Source organism: Mobula birostris, chromosome 23 (assembly GCF_030028105.1).
Source record: "Mobula birostris isolate sMobBir1 chromosome 23, sMobBir1.hap1, whole genome shotgun sequence".
In the NCBI taxonomy this organism is placed as follows: Eukaryota; Metazoa; Chordata; class Chondrichthyes; order Myliobatiformes; family Myliobatidae; genus Mobula; species Mobula birostris.
The window spans coordinates 48,589,409-48,607,054 of NC_092392.1; the positions used below are offsets into that span (position 1 = coordinate 48,589,409).

General features: G+C 41.4%; 1 protein-coding gene across 3 annotated transcripts in view; it reads left to right on the forward strand.

The window, feature by feature from the left end:
- The window catches only part of ptpro (protein tyrosine phosphatase receptor type O), a 164,866-nt gene that overhangs the window by 64,169 nt on the left and 83,051 nt on the right, over positions 1–17,646 (forward strand). For all 3 annotated transcript variants that reach the window (XM_072241183.1, XM_072241181.1, XM_072241182.1), the window contains 5 exons: positions 6,222–6,383; positions 9,154–9,306; positions 11,822–12,274; positions 13,631–13,792; positions 15,631–15,827. In XM_072241183.1, coding sequence (XP_072097284.1) covers positions 6,222–6,383; positions 9,154–9,306; positions 11,822–12,274; positions 13,631–13,792; positions 15,631–15,827 — 1,127 coding nt within the window. The remainder of the gene's footprint in view (positions 1–6,221; positions 6,384–9,153; positions 9,307–11,821; positions 12,275–13,630; positions 13,793–15,630; positions 15,828–17,646) is intronic.

A 17,646-nucleotide genomic window follows, 5' to 3' on the forward strand; every position in this document is an offset into this window, starting at 1 on the left:
TGATTTGTCACCACCTTTGATTCGGCCAGTGACAGTGGTGTCCAATATTTCTCTGTCCACTTCTATAATAGTGGCAAGATTTGGAGTATGAAATTCAGTATTGTTAGATTTTAGATTTAATAATGTAATCTTATTTTCTCCAATAATTGCTCCATATCCTCAGTCACGTCGGGCCTTCTGCACAAGGTCGAATGAATTATGCAGGCTTTATATGGGGGACACAACTATTTAATATTTTAGCCACTTCCTTACTGTAAAAGATGAAATCTTGATCTCCAAATCTACCTCGTTGTGACTCTTGCATTTGATTTATCTGCTGCTCTCCCTTTTCTTTGTAGCACTTTACTCTGCTTTCCCATTACTAACTCGATTCACTTATATATGCAATGGTCTGCTAGATGACACACAAACAAAAGCTTTCCTGAGTTCAAAGTAAGTTACGTTATTAAAGTACATGTGTCTCACCATATATAGCCTTAGAGATTCATTTTCTTGTGGGCATACTCAATAAATCTGTAGAATAATAACCGCAACAGAGTTACTGAAAGGCTGCCCAACTAGGACATTCAACTGGAGTGCAGAAGACAACAAACTGCACAAATACAAGAAGAAGAAATAATAATAATAATAATAATAAATAATAAATATCGCGGCATGAGACAAAGAGTCCTTGAAAGTGAGTCCATAGTTGTGGGAACATTTCAATGATGAGCAAGTGAAGCTGAGTGAAGTTATCCCTTTTGGTTCAAGAACCTGATGGTTGAGGGGTAGTAACTGTTCCAGAACCTGGTGCGAGTCTTGAGGCTCCTGTACCTTCTTCCCGAAGGCAGCAACAAAAAGGAAGCATGTCCTGGGTGGAAAGGGTCCTTGATAATAGATGCTGCTTTCCTGTGACAGCGTTTCATGTAAATGTGCTCGGTGATTGTGAGGGCATTACCCATGATGACCGGTACAGCATAGAATCTAAACCAATTTATCCTATCTCAGCCTCTAAGGAACTCACATTTGAGATCAAACTTGAATCAATGTGCCAACAAAATATATGTCAACATTATTCTACGATAATTCAAACTCTGCAGTTAAGTTTTCCAGTCTATTTTTAGTTTTGCAACTCCTGAATGTAGTTTGCACCAGTGTACAGTGTCTTTCCTCTGATCTCTCTGTGCACATGTTGCTGTTCGTACAGTGACTCAAACAGTATTTCTCCCTCAACCACCCTCATGAAGACAGCTTCCTTAATCAGTAGTTCAAAACCTTGTGGTCAAATTTACTTATCGAGTACGACAACACGTTGAGAATAATTCTGTCACTGAGGTGCTCCAAAGTATCCGCGAAACATAGCAGTTGCTGTCGAAACGGAAGGTCATTCATTTGCTTTCCTAAAGAATGTGAATGGTGTATTTTAAAATTCGTGCATAAATGAGACTACTGTTTTTAGACAATTTCTTCTTGTTGCAATGCCTCTGCTTACGTAGTGAGCAATTTCAAGTTCCTGAGTGTCAGTATCTCTGACGAGCTAACCTGGACCTAACATATCAATGCCACTACAAAGAAGGCAAGACAGCAGCTATATTTCATTAGGAGTTTGAAAAGATTTGGTATGTAAACAGAAACACTCCAAAATTTCTACAGACATACCATGGAGAGCATTCTAACTGGATGCATCACTGTCTGTTATGGGGAAGCTGTGTTACTGCACAGGATCAATGAGTTGTACAGAGTTGTTAAATTAGTCAGCTCCATCACAGACACTAGCCTCTGTAGTATTCAGGATATCTTCAAAGAGCAGTGCCTCAAAAAAGTGGCGTCCATCATTAAGGACCCCCATCACCCAGAACACACCCTCTTCTCATTGCTACCATCAGGAGGGAGGTACAGAAGCCTGAAGGCACACACTTAGCAATTCAGCAACCGCTTTGTCTGCTGTGCCATATGACTTCTGAATGGACATTGAACCCAAGTCTATTTCTTTGCGCTACTTATTTAATGTAACTATTTAATATTTGGATGTGAGCAGTGTACTGAATGTGGTAGATGAACATAGCACAGTTACCGATTGGCATGTACAGTATGATGTTGTGGGCATCACTGAGTCATGGCTGAAAGAAGATTCAGGTCGGGTGCTTAATGTCCAAGGATACACACTGTAGGCAGAGGAGGTGGTGTTGCTCTGTTGGTAAAAATGAAATCAAATCATTAGAAAGAGATGATATAGGGTCAGAAGGTGTTGAATCATTGTTGGTGGAGCTAAGGAACTGCAAGGATAAAAAGATCCTGATAGGAGTTAAATACAGATCCCCAAGGAGTAGTAAGAATGCTTCAAATTACAATGGAAGATAGAAAATGCATGCCAAATGTTACAATAGTCATGGGGGATCTCAATATTCGGGTAGATTGGGAAAATCAGGTTGGTGCTGGATTCCAAGAGGGGTAAGTTTCTAGAATGCCTACAAGATTTTTTTTAGAGCAGCGCGTTGAGCCTACTACGGGATCAGCTATTCTGGATTGGGTGTTGTGCAATGAACTGGAATTGTTTAGAGCAGGGGTAGGCAACCTACGGCCCGCGGGCTGGATCTGGCCCGCGAGCAAATATTGGGATACTATGCTTATCTGGCCCGTGAGCGATTTTTCCTTATTCTGAGTGTTTCACACGACCACACTGATGGACATACATGGCGTCTTGTTACACTGGCCTCAGGTTCCGTTTTGTTCCAAACCAAACACTGGTATATACGAATGACGAGAAGGCAGACTACCTTATTAATATGTATTAGATACTCTCTGTGCACGCGCAGGTTTTCAGATGGGATCGTTCAGATTTGTAGGTGGAAACAGCATCACTGTGTTTTAACAAGAAATCCATGCTAAGTATCCAGGTATTTACATGTTATACGATACTTGTTGAATAACTCGCGTTTCAAAATAAAATCAAAGAAAAAAATTCCGATGGCAATGAATGCAAAACGCAGGAAGGTAGACAGAGTGCCAAAAAAGCAGTGAAAGTGAAGGAAATGCCCATGCCAGCTACGAAGTCTCAAAACGTATTGCAGAAAAGATGAAGCCTGTTACAGGTGGAGAGTTTGTCAAAGAATGTTTACTGGCAGTGGTGGATATTGTTTGTCCTGAAAAGAAATCTTTATTTGCATCTATCAGCCTGTCAGCAAGAACGATCACATGGCGAGTTGAAGAAATGTCAGCAGATGTTAGAAGTTGTTTAAGGGATGCCTGCAACGAATTGCTTTTTTTTCAATTGCGCTTGATGAGAGTACAGACTTGAGAGACACTGCTCAACTTGCAGTGTTTGTGCGAGGAATGACCTCAACTTTCCAAATTTTTGAAGAGTTTATTCAATTAATTCCTATGAAGGACATGGTTACTGGAGCAGACATTTTTGAAGCTTTGTTGAAAATGATGACAGAAATGAAACTTAATGTATTGAAGCTAATCGGCATCACAACTGATGGGGCACTAGCAATGGTGGGACAGAAAAACTAAACTGAGTTCTTTGATTACTAATTGGCATCCTTGGTTAAGCACAAATGATTTTCTAGTATGTGTTATTCATTAATTTGAGGCAAAACATAACTAGATGTATTTAAGTGGATAATTCCCATATTTCAAGTTTTTTATGGCATTTATCTGGCCCGCTGTCTGCTCATTAATACACAATCTGGCCCACAGAGGCAAAAAGGTTGACGACCCTTGATTTAGAGAGCTTAGGGTAACAGAACCCTTAGGGGAAAAGTGATCATAATATGGCATTCACTCTGAATTTTGAGAAGGAGAAGCAAAAATCAGATGTATCCGTATTACAGTGGAGTAAAGGGAATCACAGGGATGAGAGAGGAGTTGGCCAGAATTGATTGGAAAAAAACACTGGCAAGGATGACAGCAGAGCAGCAATAGCTGGAATTCTGGAAGCAATTCGGAAGGCATTCATTCCAAAGAGGAAGAAGTATTTTAAAGGAAAGATGATAGAACCATTGCTAACAAGAGAAATCAAAGCCAAATAAAAACCAAAGAGAGGGCATACAATAGAGTTATAATTAGCAGGAAATTAGAGGATTGGGAGGCTTTCAAATACCAACAGAAGACAACTATAAGAGTAATTAAGAAGGTAAAGATGGAATACAAAAGTAAGCTAGCTAATAATATTAAAGAGGATAATAGAAGTTTCTTCAGATACAAAAAGTACAAAAGAGAGGTGAGAGTGGATATCGGACCGCTGGAAAATGATGCTGGAGAGGTAGTGGGAGGGGGGGGTGTCAAGGAAATAGCAGACAAACTAAGTAAGTATTTTGCACCAGTCTTCACTGAAGAAGGCACTAGCAGAATGACGGATGTTCCAGGTGTCGGGGGTCATGAAGTGTGTGAAGATACCATTACTAGAGAGAAGTTTCTTGGGAAACTGAAAGGTCTGAAGGTAGTTAAGTCACTTGGACCAGATGGTGTACACCCCAGTGTTCTGAAAGAAGTAGCTGAGGAGATTGTGGAGGTATTAGTAATGATCTTTCAAGAATCACTAGATTCTGGAATGGTTCCAGAAGACTGGAAAATTGCAAATGTCACTCCAAGAAGGGAGAGAGCAGAAGACAGGAAGTTATAGTCCAGGTAGTCTGACCTCATTGGTTGGGAGGATGTTGGAGTCAATTGTTAAGGATGTGCTTTCGGGATACATGGAGACACATGATAAAATAGGCTGTAGTCAGCATGGTTTCCTCAAGGGGAAATCTTGCCCGACAAATCTCTTGGAATCCTTTGAAGAACTAACACACAGGATAGACAAAGACAAATCAATTGATGTTGTGTATTTCAGAAGGCCTTTGACAAGGTGTCACACATGAGCTGCCAAACAAGCTACAAGCCCATGGTATTATAGGGAAGATTCTGGCTTAGACAAAGCAGTGATTGACTGGCAGAAGGCAAAAAGTGGGAATAAGGGGAGCATTTTCTGGTTGGCTGCTGGTGACTAGTAGTGTTCTGCTGGGGTCTGTGTTGGGACTGACTCTTTTTACATTATATGTTAATAATTTGGATGATGGAATTGATGTCTTTGTTGCAAAATTTTTTGACAATATGAAGATAGGTGGAGGGGCAGGTAGTTTTAAGGAAGTAGAGAGGCTATAGAAGGACTTAGATTAGGAGAATGGGCGAAGAAATAACGAATGGAATACAGTGTTGGGAAGTGTATGGTCATGCACTTTGGTATAAGAAATGAAAGGGTTGACTGTTTTCTAAATGGAAAGAAAATACAAAAACTGAGGCACAAATGGACTTGGGAGTCCTTGTGCAGGATTCCCTAAAGGTTAATTTGCAGGTTGAGTCTGTGGTGCAATGTTAGCACTCATTTCAAACGAACTTGAGTATAAAAATAAGGCTGGAATGTTGAGACGTTATAAAGCACTGGTGAGCAGTTTTGGGCCCCTTATCTTAGAAAGGATGTGCGGAAACTGGAGAGGGTTCAAAGAGGTTCATGAAAATGATTCCTGGTTTGAACAGCTTATCATATGAAGAGTGTTTGATGTGCTCTGGGCCTGTATTCACTAGAATTCAGAAGAATGAGGGGTGACCTCATTGAAACCTATCAAATGGTGAAAGGCCTTGATAGAGTGGATGTGGAGAGGATGTTTCCATTGGTGGGAGAGTCTAAGACCAGAGAACACAGCCTTAGAACAGAGATGAGGAGGAATTTCTTTAGCCAGAGCATGGCGAACCTGTAGAATTCATTGCCACAGGCATATTTGGAGGCCCAGTCTGTATGTATGTTAGGGCAGAGTTTGATAGATTCTTGATTGGTCAGGATGTGGGGAGAAGGCAGGGGACTGGGGCTGAGAGGAAAATTGGATCAGCCATGATGAAATGGTGCAGCAGACTCGATGGCCCAAATGGCCTAATTCTGCTCCTATGTCTTATGCTCTTATATACTATATATATTTACTGTAATTCCTAGTTTTTTTTTCCCCTGTTATTTTGTATTGCATTGTACTGCTGCTGCAGAGTTAACAAATTTCACAACATGTGCCAGTGATAATATACCTGATTCTGATATTTCTGCCATTTGCTATTTTCTGCCAGTTTTTTGTTTCGGATTATTTCTAGAAAATGCAAGAATATAAGTGCTCAGTTCTTGATTCAGTTACCCTCCATAAAAGAAACCTTGTTTATCCATGTGTGCACTAATGCATTCTAACTATAACTGAGGCTTCCTCTGTGTTCTCTAGAACCTCTTCCTGTCAACAGTGTGGCAATATATGACTACAAGCAGTCGCCACAAACTGGAGTCCTATTTGATATTCAATATCCAAAGCAGGCCACCAACTTTTTCTCAAGGTTAAAATTAAGCTACTTTGAAGGCAACCATTACCGATCATCCCTCCACAAAGGTAAGAGACGTCAATTAAGGGGATGCTGTCCGGTTTCCAGCAATGCAATTGTGATGGATAAAATTATTTTTCTGAGGCAGTTGTAGATTTCTTCTCAGAGAATAACAAAACACTGATCTCCCTCCTGGCACTTATCCTTGTAAGCGGAACAAGTGCTACACATGCCCTTATACTTCCTCCCTCACCACCATTCAGGGCCCCAGACAGTCCTTCCAGGTGAGGCGACACTTCACCTGTGAGTCGGCTGGGGTGATATACTGCATCCGGTGTTCTCGATGCGGCCTTCTATGTATTGGCGAGACCCAACGCAGACTGGGAGATCATTTCGCTGAACAGCTACGCTCTGTGCGCCAGAGAAAGCAGGATCTCCCAGTGGCCACACATTTTAATTCCACGTCCCATTCCCATTCTGATATGTCTATCCACGGCCTCCTCTTCTGTAAAGGTGAAGTCACACTCAGGTTGGAGGAACAACACCTTATATTCCGTCTGGGTAGCCTCCAACCTGATGGCATGAACATTGACTTCTCTAACTTCTGCTAATGCCCCACCTCCCCTCATACCCCATCTGTTATTTATTTATATACACACATTCTTTTTCTCTCTCTCTGCTTTTTCTCCCTCTGTCCCCCTCACTATACCCCTTCCCCATCCTCTGGGCTTCACCCCTCCCCCTTTCTTGCTCCCTGGGCCTCCTGTCCCATGATCCTCTCATATTCCTTTTGCCTATCACCTGTCCAGCTCTTGGCTCCATCCCTCCCCCTCCTGTCTTCTCCTATCATTTCAGGTCTCCCCCCTCCCCCTCACCCTCCCACTTTCAAATCTCTTACTAACTCTTCCTTCAGTTAGTCCTGACGAAGGGTATCGGCCTGAAACATCGACTGTACCTCTTCCTAGAGATGCTGCCTGGCCTGCTGCGTTCACAAGCAACTTTGATGTGTGTTGCTTGAAATTCCAGCATCTGCAGATTTCCTCATGTTTGCCAACTTCAGGTGCAGTGGCAATTAAGTCTTCAAGGAGTGCAGGGACTTAAGATGGGTTTTGTTGTAAGGCTCTGTACATCTAGACAATTGGGTATGCTTGCTGAAGCAATAGGACTTTTCTTAATCTTAGTGTTAGACATCCTGGAGTTTGCCTCAGTTGTCCTGCAAAAGATTCAGTGTCCATTTAGAATAATGGGGATCTGTTATAGATTCATTTAGCAGTAACGGTTTAACTTATGATGTAGGTGTGGCCTATAATTAGAGATGGGGCTTAACCTAACAGCGTAGTATAGCAAGGTGAATTAGATACCTGGACAATTTGGCTTTTGCACTGGTTTTAGTCTGTTTAAATTTAGTATGAATGGAAATTGCAAGGCCTAATTCAAATTTAATAAAACAGTTCAGAACAAAATTATGATAATATTTTTTAAGAAGCAATGTCAATATTTTCTTGTTTTGAGAATGAATTTTCATTCTAAGATAAGCCCTCACACATAGCATACATTCTATTTGTTAGCTGAACTGAAGGTGTGTTATGGAATATAAGGACCTAGAAACTAATTTTTTGGCATTTATTCAGAGTTGTGGGTCACTTGAAAGCTGTGTGTGGAAGTCTCATGAAGATTCAGATCTTCAATTTTGAGATTCACAGGGGTGAGATTGCCAGATTCCCAGTGTACTGATGCACTATGTTAGTTTCCACATGATACCATCTATTGGTCTACTCCAGGTTCTCACTGCTGACAGCGTTTTGCCTAGCAGTTGCAATCTTGGTAGCTGGCTGTTAAAGGGACATGCTGCAATACAAGCAGTGTTCTTCCTGCTTACAAGGGAGCATTGCTACTGGGTGAATGGAATGAGGAGGAGGAGGTGGGAACGTGATCTCAGAGGAGCAGTTGAGCATGGCCACAATGATGAAGGACTCTTGTCAATGGGAGACAGCCCCCAAGAGTTACAGGCGATACTTCCTGCAGGAGGCTGTCTTAGGGGTCTCAAAAGCCCGTGACTGCCTGTGCTTTAAGCAAATCTGCCATAGCAGGCTGAAGGTGATGGAGATGGAGCCTTAGGTATAGAGTTTGAGTGACATCATCAATAAGTAGCAAACAGTGGGATGTGCCAACAATCATGGTCGCAGCCTGGAATGATCCTAAGACCATGACCTTGACTACCAAGGGTAAAGCAGCCCTGCAGGAGGTCATAGAACGAAGAACGAAGAATACAGTTAGCATGGTTTCAGGGGCAGGAGGCTGGTGAGCCTTGGTCAGTATGCAATAGTAATCAATGGTTCTTTATGAGACTAGTAAAGTTGAAAATCACACAAGAGATTAATTTTGGACATTGAAATCCTTTTGATATCTTTAGGGAAGTTTTACTGGCTAGGGGTGGAGGATAAGCTCTGTGCGTGCGTGTGCGCGTGTGCGCGTGTGTGTGCGTGTGCGCGTGTGTGTGCGTGTGCGCGTGTGTGTAACAGAGATCCATCACTATGTCGGTAATCAATTTCCCAACAGAGACACAGTGAACCAGATGTACAAGTTCAATTAAGCCAGTGGTAAACTTGGCAGTACTATTTATATTTTGTGTTGCATGAGGGAATTTTTAGACCTGGCAGTTTTTCTCCCAACGTTCTGGAATATTTGGGAGATACTTTCTGCACAAGCATTATTTATAGGAATATCTTGGGGACGTTACCATCATTGTAACTTTAAAAAATTGTCCCCTTTGTAAGTTGCCTACTTATTCACACTTTTTATTATCTATATCCATTGTGTTGCCTTTTTCTTAAACAGACTTTCTGAAAGGCAAATTGATTTTCAACACCTGGCTGCCAGGGACATGTTACAGTAACATCACATTGCAGCTGGTGGCCGAGGCCAACGTCAACAGAGTTCCATTAATGGAGTACAGTGCTGTTGGTCATGAACCAAAACATCATCGAACAGGTAAAAATCTATCTTGTGTGTCTTTCCAAGATAGCGATCCAATGGTACCGAGGAAAACAGGTCGTCACAGGGCAACAGGATCTCATCCATCATGGTGGATATCAGAGGGTTCATTGGCTTTTTGGACTCGGGGGAAACATCAAAGCTCTCATCAGGCTGCTGAATTAAGCAGCATCGACAGGGAAGGTCCTGCTTCCTGAAGTCGATTCCTGTGAAAGCATGGGAGTTAGAACCCATGAAAATGATATATGCAGCATTCTGTTCTTAAGCCTAGATGATAATATATGGAGTTAACTACATCAAAACGATAGACAGATAGATAGACAGATATACTTCATTGATCCTGAGGGAATTTGGGTTTCGTTACAGCTGTACCAACCAGGAATAGAGCATAACTATAGTAATACAAAAACCACAAACAATCAAACAACAAAATGCAAACTATGCCAGATGGAAAATAAGTCCAGGACCAGTCTATTGGCTCAGGGTGTCTGACTCTCCACAGGAGGAGCTGCAAGTTCGATGGCCACAGGCAGGAACGACCTCCCGTGCCGCCAAGTGTTGTATCTCGGTGGAATGTGGCCGAAGTCCAACAGTAAAAAGTTCAATATCCGGTCTACAAACACATTCCTCGGTCGTAATATGACCTGGATTGCACCATCTGTTGTTAACCAGAACAGTGAGCACCCAACTCCTTTACACTTACCGCTCTCAGTGCACTTCCAGTCAGCCCGAATCAGAGCAAGTAAAAACTATTCAATTCAACAAGCCCACAACATCCAGATTATAGGCCACCAATTATATTGTACTTCGATTTCTCTTGGGAATTGCTGGTTATGGAATCAATTGTCTATTTTTGTAACGGAAGCCAGTGGTATCACTTAGTTGTCCTCTGCAGGAGTGTACCAGGTATTCATTATCCTTTGAGAATTTGTGTTTTAGTCTTCAACTTACCTCAAGTTATGACACTGTTTTTCAGCTCTATGCTCAAATAAAGTTGTTTTCATTTTTTTCAACAGCTCTTTTAGTTTTAAGTTTCCAGCAAAAATAAATTGGATTTTCCCCCCAGTGTGTGAAAGCTTTGAGCCTTTCCCAGTGGGAGATGTACGCTTGCTGAGTTGGAAATGGAAAAAATTGTACCCAACTAAGCTGGTAGTCTCAGTCATATTGACATGTCAATAATAATCAACTCATTTGTTCAATTTGATCTGTCTTATTAATCATGCTTAACAGATGACTTCTACATAACATCACGGTGCATTTCAGATTAGATTTCTTTCTGGTTTCTGAATATTTTTGTCTATTTTGTGCATTATCCCAAGGAGGTCAGTCTTGAACAATTCCATGCTCTGTTTCCTTGCTCTACATGTGACTCATTTACTGTTACTTAGTTTGAATCCTTGCGTGTACTCACAGTAAAATATAATGATTTTATTTTTATTTAGCTAGACAGCGCACAGTAATCCCTTTTGGCCCTTTGAGCCAGGCCGCTCCAGCAACCCCCACCAAACCTGATTAACCCTAACCTAATCACAGGACAATTTATTATGACTAATTAATCTACTTGATGCATCTTTGACTGTTGGAGGAAACCAGAGAACCCGGGGAAAACCCACACATTCCACAGGGAGGACGTACCCATCGTCTGTCATCTCAGTCTTTATTGAAAGTGCAGTCTCAGCAACTTTACCAATTTTCTTCTTGCATACATCCAAAATCTGCCAGAGTCATTGGTAAATTTATTCCACATCAATGCTACAGAAGCTGGGTTTTAACTTTACTCATTTTAAATTACATTGACCATCAAGCAGATTATTGAAGTTCAAATAGCATTTAAAAAGATGTAAATTAATTATATTTTAGTCAGTTTCATTGGCGTAGTTTAACCAAAATATAATTATTTTAGATATGTTTAATATTAACTGTGTAAATTTAAACTAGCATTTTCCCAACACTCTGGAGGGGGTGATGGGTGGACGGGAGATTGAGCAAGATATGCTCTACGTTAACAGTACGTAGGCTGCTGAACTGCATGTGCTGATCACGCTTGAGCTAAGATACTCTGCTTGGGGGTGAAGGGAGTTTAAAGAGTTGTGACCAGAATTTGAGATTCAAATTGGGAAGAGTGAATTATGAGAGTATGGCTGTGTGCCATTATTGAGAAAATCAAGAAGAAAATTGAGGTGTTATTTTTTGAACATATCCTTTCAAGGTGAGCAAATGCTGTTCATTTTACAGCATGTAAGGGAAGTCATGACAACAAGGCCAGTGTTCACTGACCGTTCATGATTGTGCTTGAGAACCTGTTGTGCACTGTGTTTCTGGGGAAGATACTCCCATAAGCTGCTGAGAAAGTAGTCCCAGGATCTAGTGCTGAAATATTTCTAAACAGGGACAACTTCTCAGCTTCATCTCATGCATTGATTGAACTTATGAGTTGTCACTTAGCATGACAGGGTTCCATTTTACTTAGTACCTTCATCGGTAAGGAAATTATTATGTTTTCCCTCAACAGTTCCCTATCCCCCAGGCAATGTGTCAATGAAGATTGTGTATGGAAGAAGCCAATTTAACAGTGAAAGTCATGCTGGTCATGAACAATTTTCACTCAATGCTAACAAAGTGGTGGTTGAGGGAAGAAATATAATCGATACTGAGGTCAGTGATCTCACAACTACCGAACCAGTCAGTAAGGGAGATCATAAATCATCCGGTGAAGGTGGCAGCAGAAGAATTTCTAATTGGGCACAGGAGTTCCGACTGGACAGTAAAGAGGCCTCGGCAAGTGGAGGTGATTACTTAGATGTAATGAACATCACCGAAGTGGACGCACAACATGTTACATACACGACTACAGAGCCCGTGAGTTCTGTTGCCAGTCCAAAGACTGTTTGGCTTGTGCTCGAATGGTTCCCTCCAAAGCCACCTACAGCCTATGATGGGTTCAACATTTATATCCAAAGGGAAGGTAAGCCAGACTACCAATACTGCTCTTGTAACAGTCCCGCAGCAGAACACAAGGTTACTGGGTATTAACTTCAGTATGTCAGCACGGTTCTGTTCAAGCTATAATCTTGTGACTTGGGAAGCAAACTAGGGCTGACTTCCCAGCACAGTAATTGGAGGATGTAGCACTGTTGGAGTGCTGTCTTCTCAATGAGGTTTCAAACTGAACGCTCATAAAATTTCTCATTACATAAAGGTTACTATAGAACCTGCCACTTGTACTCCTTCCCCTCCCCCTCTACCTTTGCTCCCCCTTCCTTTTCAGTCCTGGTGAAGGGTCTCCGCCCAAAACATCAATAGTTTATTCCCGTCCATAGATGCTGACCTGTCTGTATTCCTCCAGCATTTTGTGCCTGTTGCCTTGGGTCTACTGTCTTGCAATGGACTTTCGCACTCGTGTGTCAGTCGTGCTTCCTACACGGAATAGTTCCTACTCTTCGGAACTTTTTAATTGATTGCAAGGTATTTTGAGGAATCCTTTAGTGAATGGTTAGAGAAATGCAAGTGATCTTGTTTTTAATCTTTCCAGTAAGCAATAAGCTTATCTCATCATACATCCGTTAAGGAAGGCTTCTTCTGGTATTACAGACTTAGCCCCAGGAGAGTGATGTGGTTGGTGTTGGGCCAGCCACACTTTATGTATGCTATTCGGTATGCTTGTTAAAAAGAGAGCAGCTTGGAAAAATATCCTCTTAAAAGTAACTGATGGACAAAAGAATTCATCCTGGCTTTTTTAAAAAGTACCCAATACCAGCCTTCAAAGTAACAGTTTTTCACATCATTTGAACAATTCCTTGAATTAAGTGGGAGAAAAACAACTTTTTATATCACCCAGAACTTTGAAGCAAAAGGTTGCATCGCATGTTAACATTGTTGATTCATTTTCCCTTTAAAAGTCTTAGTGCAAGAGATACAGAACTAAAAAGAATCGGTGCTGAAGAGGAACGTAAGATAAAAGGCACTGATAGAGTGGACAGTCAGTGCCTTTTTCCTAGGTGATTGGAGGAAGGTGTGGGGCGATGTCAGATGTAGGTTGCTTACACAGAGAGCAGTAGGTGCGTGGACCATGCTGCCAGGGGGTGGTGGTAGGGGTGGATACATTAGGGAGATTTAAGAGACTCTTAGGCATATGGAAGAAAGAAAAATGGAGGGCTAAATGGGACAGTAGCCTTGGATTGATCTTAGAGTAGGTTAAAAGTTTGTCACAACATTGTGAGCCGTAGGGCTTGTAAAATGCTGTACTGTTCAATGTTCTAAGATGCAGTTATAAACAATTCAGTATTTTGTACACTGACATGCCTTTTTCATTCTCCTACAGGGCACCCCACTGACGTTTACAGAGTGGAAAATAACAGTTACCTGTTCGAGGTGCAGCTCAGAGAGCCAGGGAAGTACATTGTAAATGTGACAACAGTCAGTTCCTTTGGTACTTGTCCGACTAGAGAGGGTTCATCCAAGAGACCCCTGACATTCTACCTAAGTAAGTCGCTATGTGAAATCAGCAAGAGAGCTGATAATAGCAGTAATGGAGGATACCAGCTGTCTCTGGGGTAGAACTGTGTGATCACTGCCCCATGTCAGTGTTCTGTACTGCGCTCTACATTTGACCTTCAGCTCGTCGCAGGTGTAACCCCTGTGGCCAGGTGTGCTTGGAATCCAAGACACGCTGATAGCCTATTGCTCCTTGCAGAACGGTTGGCTGTCAGGCAACTTGATCCCTCCCACACTAAAATGTTATACTTCGGCAGTATAGAGTCGTAGCATCGTACTGCATTGAAATAGGCCTCTCAGCCCAACTTGACGAGACCATCCCATTAGTCCCACTTACCTACCAAACCAAGGGTTTCCAACCTGGGGTCAGTGGACTCCTTGGCTAATGGTGGAGGTCCATGGCATAAAAAAGGTTAGGAATCCCTGCTCTAAACCTTTCTTCTCCATGTACCTGACCAAATATCATTTATATGTTATACTTGTACCTGGCTCTACCACTTCCTCTGGCAGCTCTTTCTGTATATCCACTCTCCAGAAAAAGTGCCCCTCAGTTTCCTTTTAACTTCTTCCCCTCTCACCCTAAACATATGCCATCTAATTCTGGACTCTCCACCCTGGAGGAAAAACACTGCGACTATTTATCTTGTCTCTACCCTCATCATTATGTAAACCTCCATAAGAATCTTTCTGTGTTTTTATTTTATCCTTTTATTATTTTGCCTTCCTCCTTTTATAGGTTTATTTCCTTTTTATTCAGTTGTGCTTTTCTTAATACTTATTCAGTTTGGACTTGTGCTTAGAGGGACATTTTCCAAATTTAGAGATGCCGTGATACTTGGAGGTGTGGTGAAGTAGAAGGAGGCTGGTAGTAAACCTGGCAGAGTCACAGAAAGGTTGGTGGAATAGGCAATCTGTGTCAAACAAAATTTAATGTTAACCCATATGAAGTGGTACATCTTGGCAGGAAGCGAGAGGGCAGAATTTAAATGAGAATGCACAGTTCTGGAAGGGGAATGAATAAGAGACGCGTGGATACATGGGTGAAAGATAAATGGGGGAGCCTGTGGGAGGGAAGCATTAGATTGATCTTGGAATAGGTTAAAGGTGAGTACAACATTGTGGGCTGAAGCGTGTAAATGGATAATTCACTGAAAATGGTAGGAAAAGCAAAGAAAGTTTTTTAGAAAAGCATACAGGATTCTGGGCTTTATAAATTGAGATATAGAAAACCAGATTAGAGGTCATAATGAAACCTGATAAAGCACTGGTACTTTATCACTTTAAGGCAAGCATATTTTCAAAAAAATTTAATGACTTTGGAGACTATCCAGATGAGATTTAGCACACGATTCCTGTGATGAGACTTTTTAGACTGCAGAAGCTGAGGTTGTTTAGCTGCAACTGAAGAGGGTGCAAAGGGATCTGATACAGTCATGAAGCTGAAAGACAGAGTGGATAAAGAAAAACTATTCTTCTTGGTGGAGGGGGCAAGAATCATGGGGCACAGGAAAAAAAGCGGCATTAGCAAAAGAACCAAACGTTTTTGAGGATAATCTTTGAATAGCAAGATTGGTTGGGGCTTAGAACCTGTTGTGGAGGCAAATTAGTGTATCTGCCAAGACATATTTGCAGAGCATTGGAATGGGCTGCAGGACTAGATAGAACTAATATAGATTTAATTGGCCAAGCCACCCCTTTCAGTTCTGTTATCCTTTTGACTCTTCAAACTGGTTTGTGGTCTTTCCAGGCATTCGATTCAGTTTAATGTTCCTCTCAAGTTGGAAGCTAAACTGTTCCTCCTAAAATATATTTTACATTCCTTTTAAGGTTCTTCCGGGAAATGGTTTAAGGAGGTCACAGAAGCTCCTCAAAATGTTTATGTGAAGGTGCTGAACTCTATCACTGCCCTTGTATTCTGGACTCAGTCGCAAGAAACCAACTATGACTGTATTGTCTCGGTGCTCTCTCTCTCTTGTCAGCAGCAAGCAGAAGGGCAAAGAATTGAATCTCTTTATTGCTCAAAGGTATTGCGTTATAAAAGCTCAACTATATAAAATAAGATGTTGTTTATGTTATATTATGAACATACTCATGAACATATCAGTGTTCCATTTTAGGTTGAATCTCATTTCCTTCCATGAGCTTACTGTGTTGCAGTGGTTTCAAAGGTTCATTTTATTGTCAAAGTATGCATGTACAATATAACTCAGATATTCGTCTTCTCCAGATCGCCAAGAAATAGAAAAACCTGTGGGAGTTGTTGAAAGAAAAAGCATCAATTCTCCCTCCCCAGCATGACAAATAAAAAGAAACCAAACTCGCAAACCTCAAACACCCTCCACCCTTCCCTCACACAAAAACTAACAGATTGCCCACCCGAAAAATGGCAGCTAGAACATCAAAAACCACGTACCCCCCACCCCCCTTGCAAAAATAATCAGTGACAATAATATCAAATCCCCAAACCCCTCCCTTGTAGAAAAAAGCAGTGGCAATAGGATCAAACTCCCAACCCCTCTCTCACACGCAGAAAACTAACAGATTGCCCACACAGAAGAACAAGAAGAACATCAGACCCCAAATCCCCAACTCCTCCCTCACACAAAAAATAACATATCGCCCACCCTCCAATCGGCAACAAGAAAGAAAATGCTGAATACTGAAGGAGACCAATATAAAGTACAGTCTAATAATCATATAGATCTCAGAATTTCAAAAATATCCTGCCATCAGCATTGAGGAGAGCACCTGCAGGAACTCAGTCCTTCTGTGAAGAACGACCACCACGCCGGGTCCGAACGCCATTGACCCGGCTACCTACCACCATCGACCCTGTGGCCTCCGTGCAGAGCGGCCGCTGGCCTCCTCCGCATTCGCCTTGATGCTTCAGTCTTTCTTGATGCTCCAGAATGGAATCGATTATGGCTCGGTTCTCTCCAGGGACAACAGAGCACGGGTTCATTTGATCGGATTCCAAGCTGCACATCACAGGGTCCAACGGTTTCCGAACACAATCAAGGCATAAAGAACAAGCTGATGACATAGAGAAGGTGAAATAATTGATGGGATTGGCTGTCTGGAAGATGTCAACTGAGGAATTCTTGTTTCCTGGCGCCACCTTGACTGAAGTTTTCATTAATGGGTTAGAATCCTGAAACCTAATGACGCAGATACTTTAACATTTATTTTTACTGAAAATGCAATTAATTGTCTAGAATAAAAAAGCAAGCATTATTAATAGTGACTATATAACCACTAGGTTATTACCTAGCTCACTGAAGGATAAGAAGCTTGATATATTTGGTCCATCCAAGCTGTGACTTCAAATCCACAGCAATATGGTTAACCCAATCGCCCTTTGAAATCTATTTTAACCTACTTTGGCCAGTTTGGAATTAATAATAAATGCTTGTATATACACAATGTTCAAATACAAATTTTCTCGTTTTTAATATGAATAAGGAAAGATATTATCAAATCTCTGACATCTGTACTGACTGAAATTTTCCCTTAAGTTTGTCCTCCCTCTGCTCTGTCAAGATTCAATATTGTTTAATGTCATTTCCAGTACATTTGTGGAAAATCTGTGGAGATTTTAAATCTTTGCATTTTTCTTCTGAGCTCATATCATGTCCTACCACACATAGTTTTAGATTATGAGAACACTCAGTCCTCTTTTATTGTCAATTAGAAATGCATACATGCATTAAGAAATGATATAATGTCTCTCCGGAGTGATATCACAGAAAACAGGACAAACCAAGAGACTAACACTGACAGAACCACATAATTATAACATATAGTTACAGCAGTGCAAAGCAATACCATAATTTGATGAAGAAC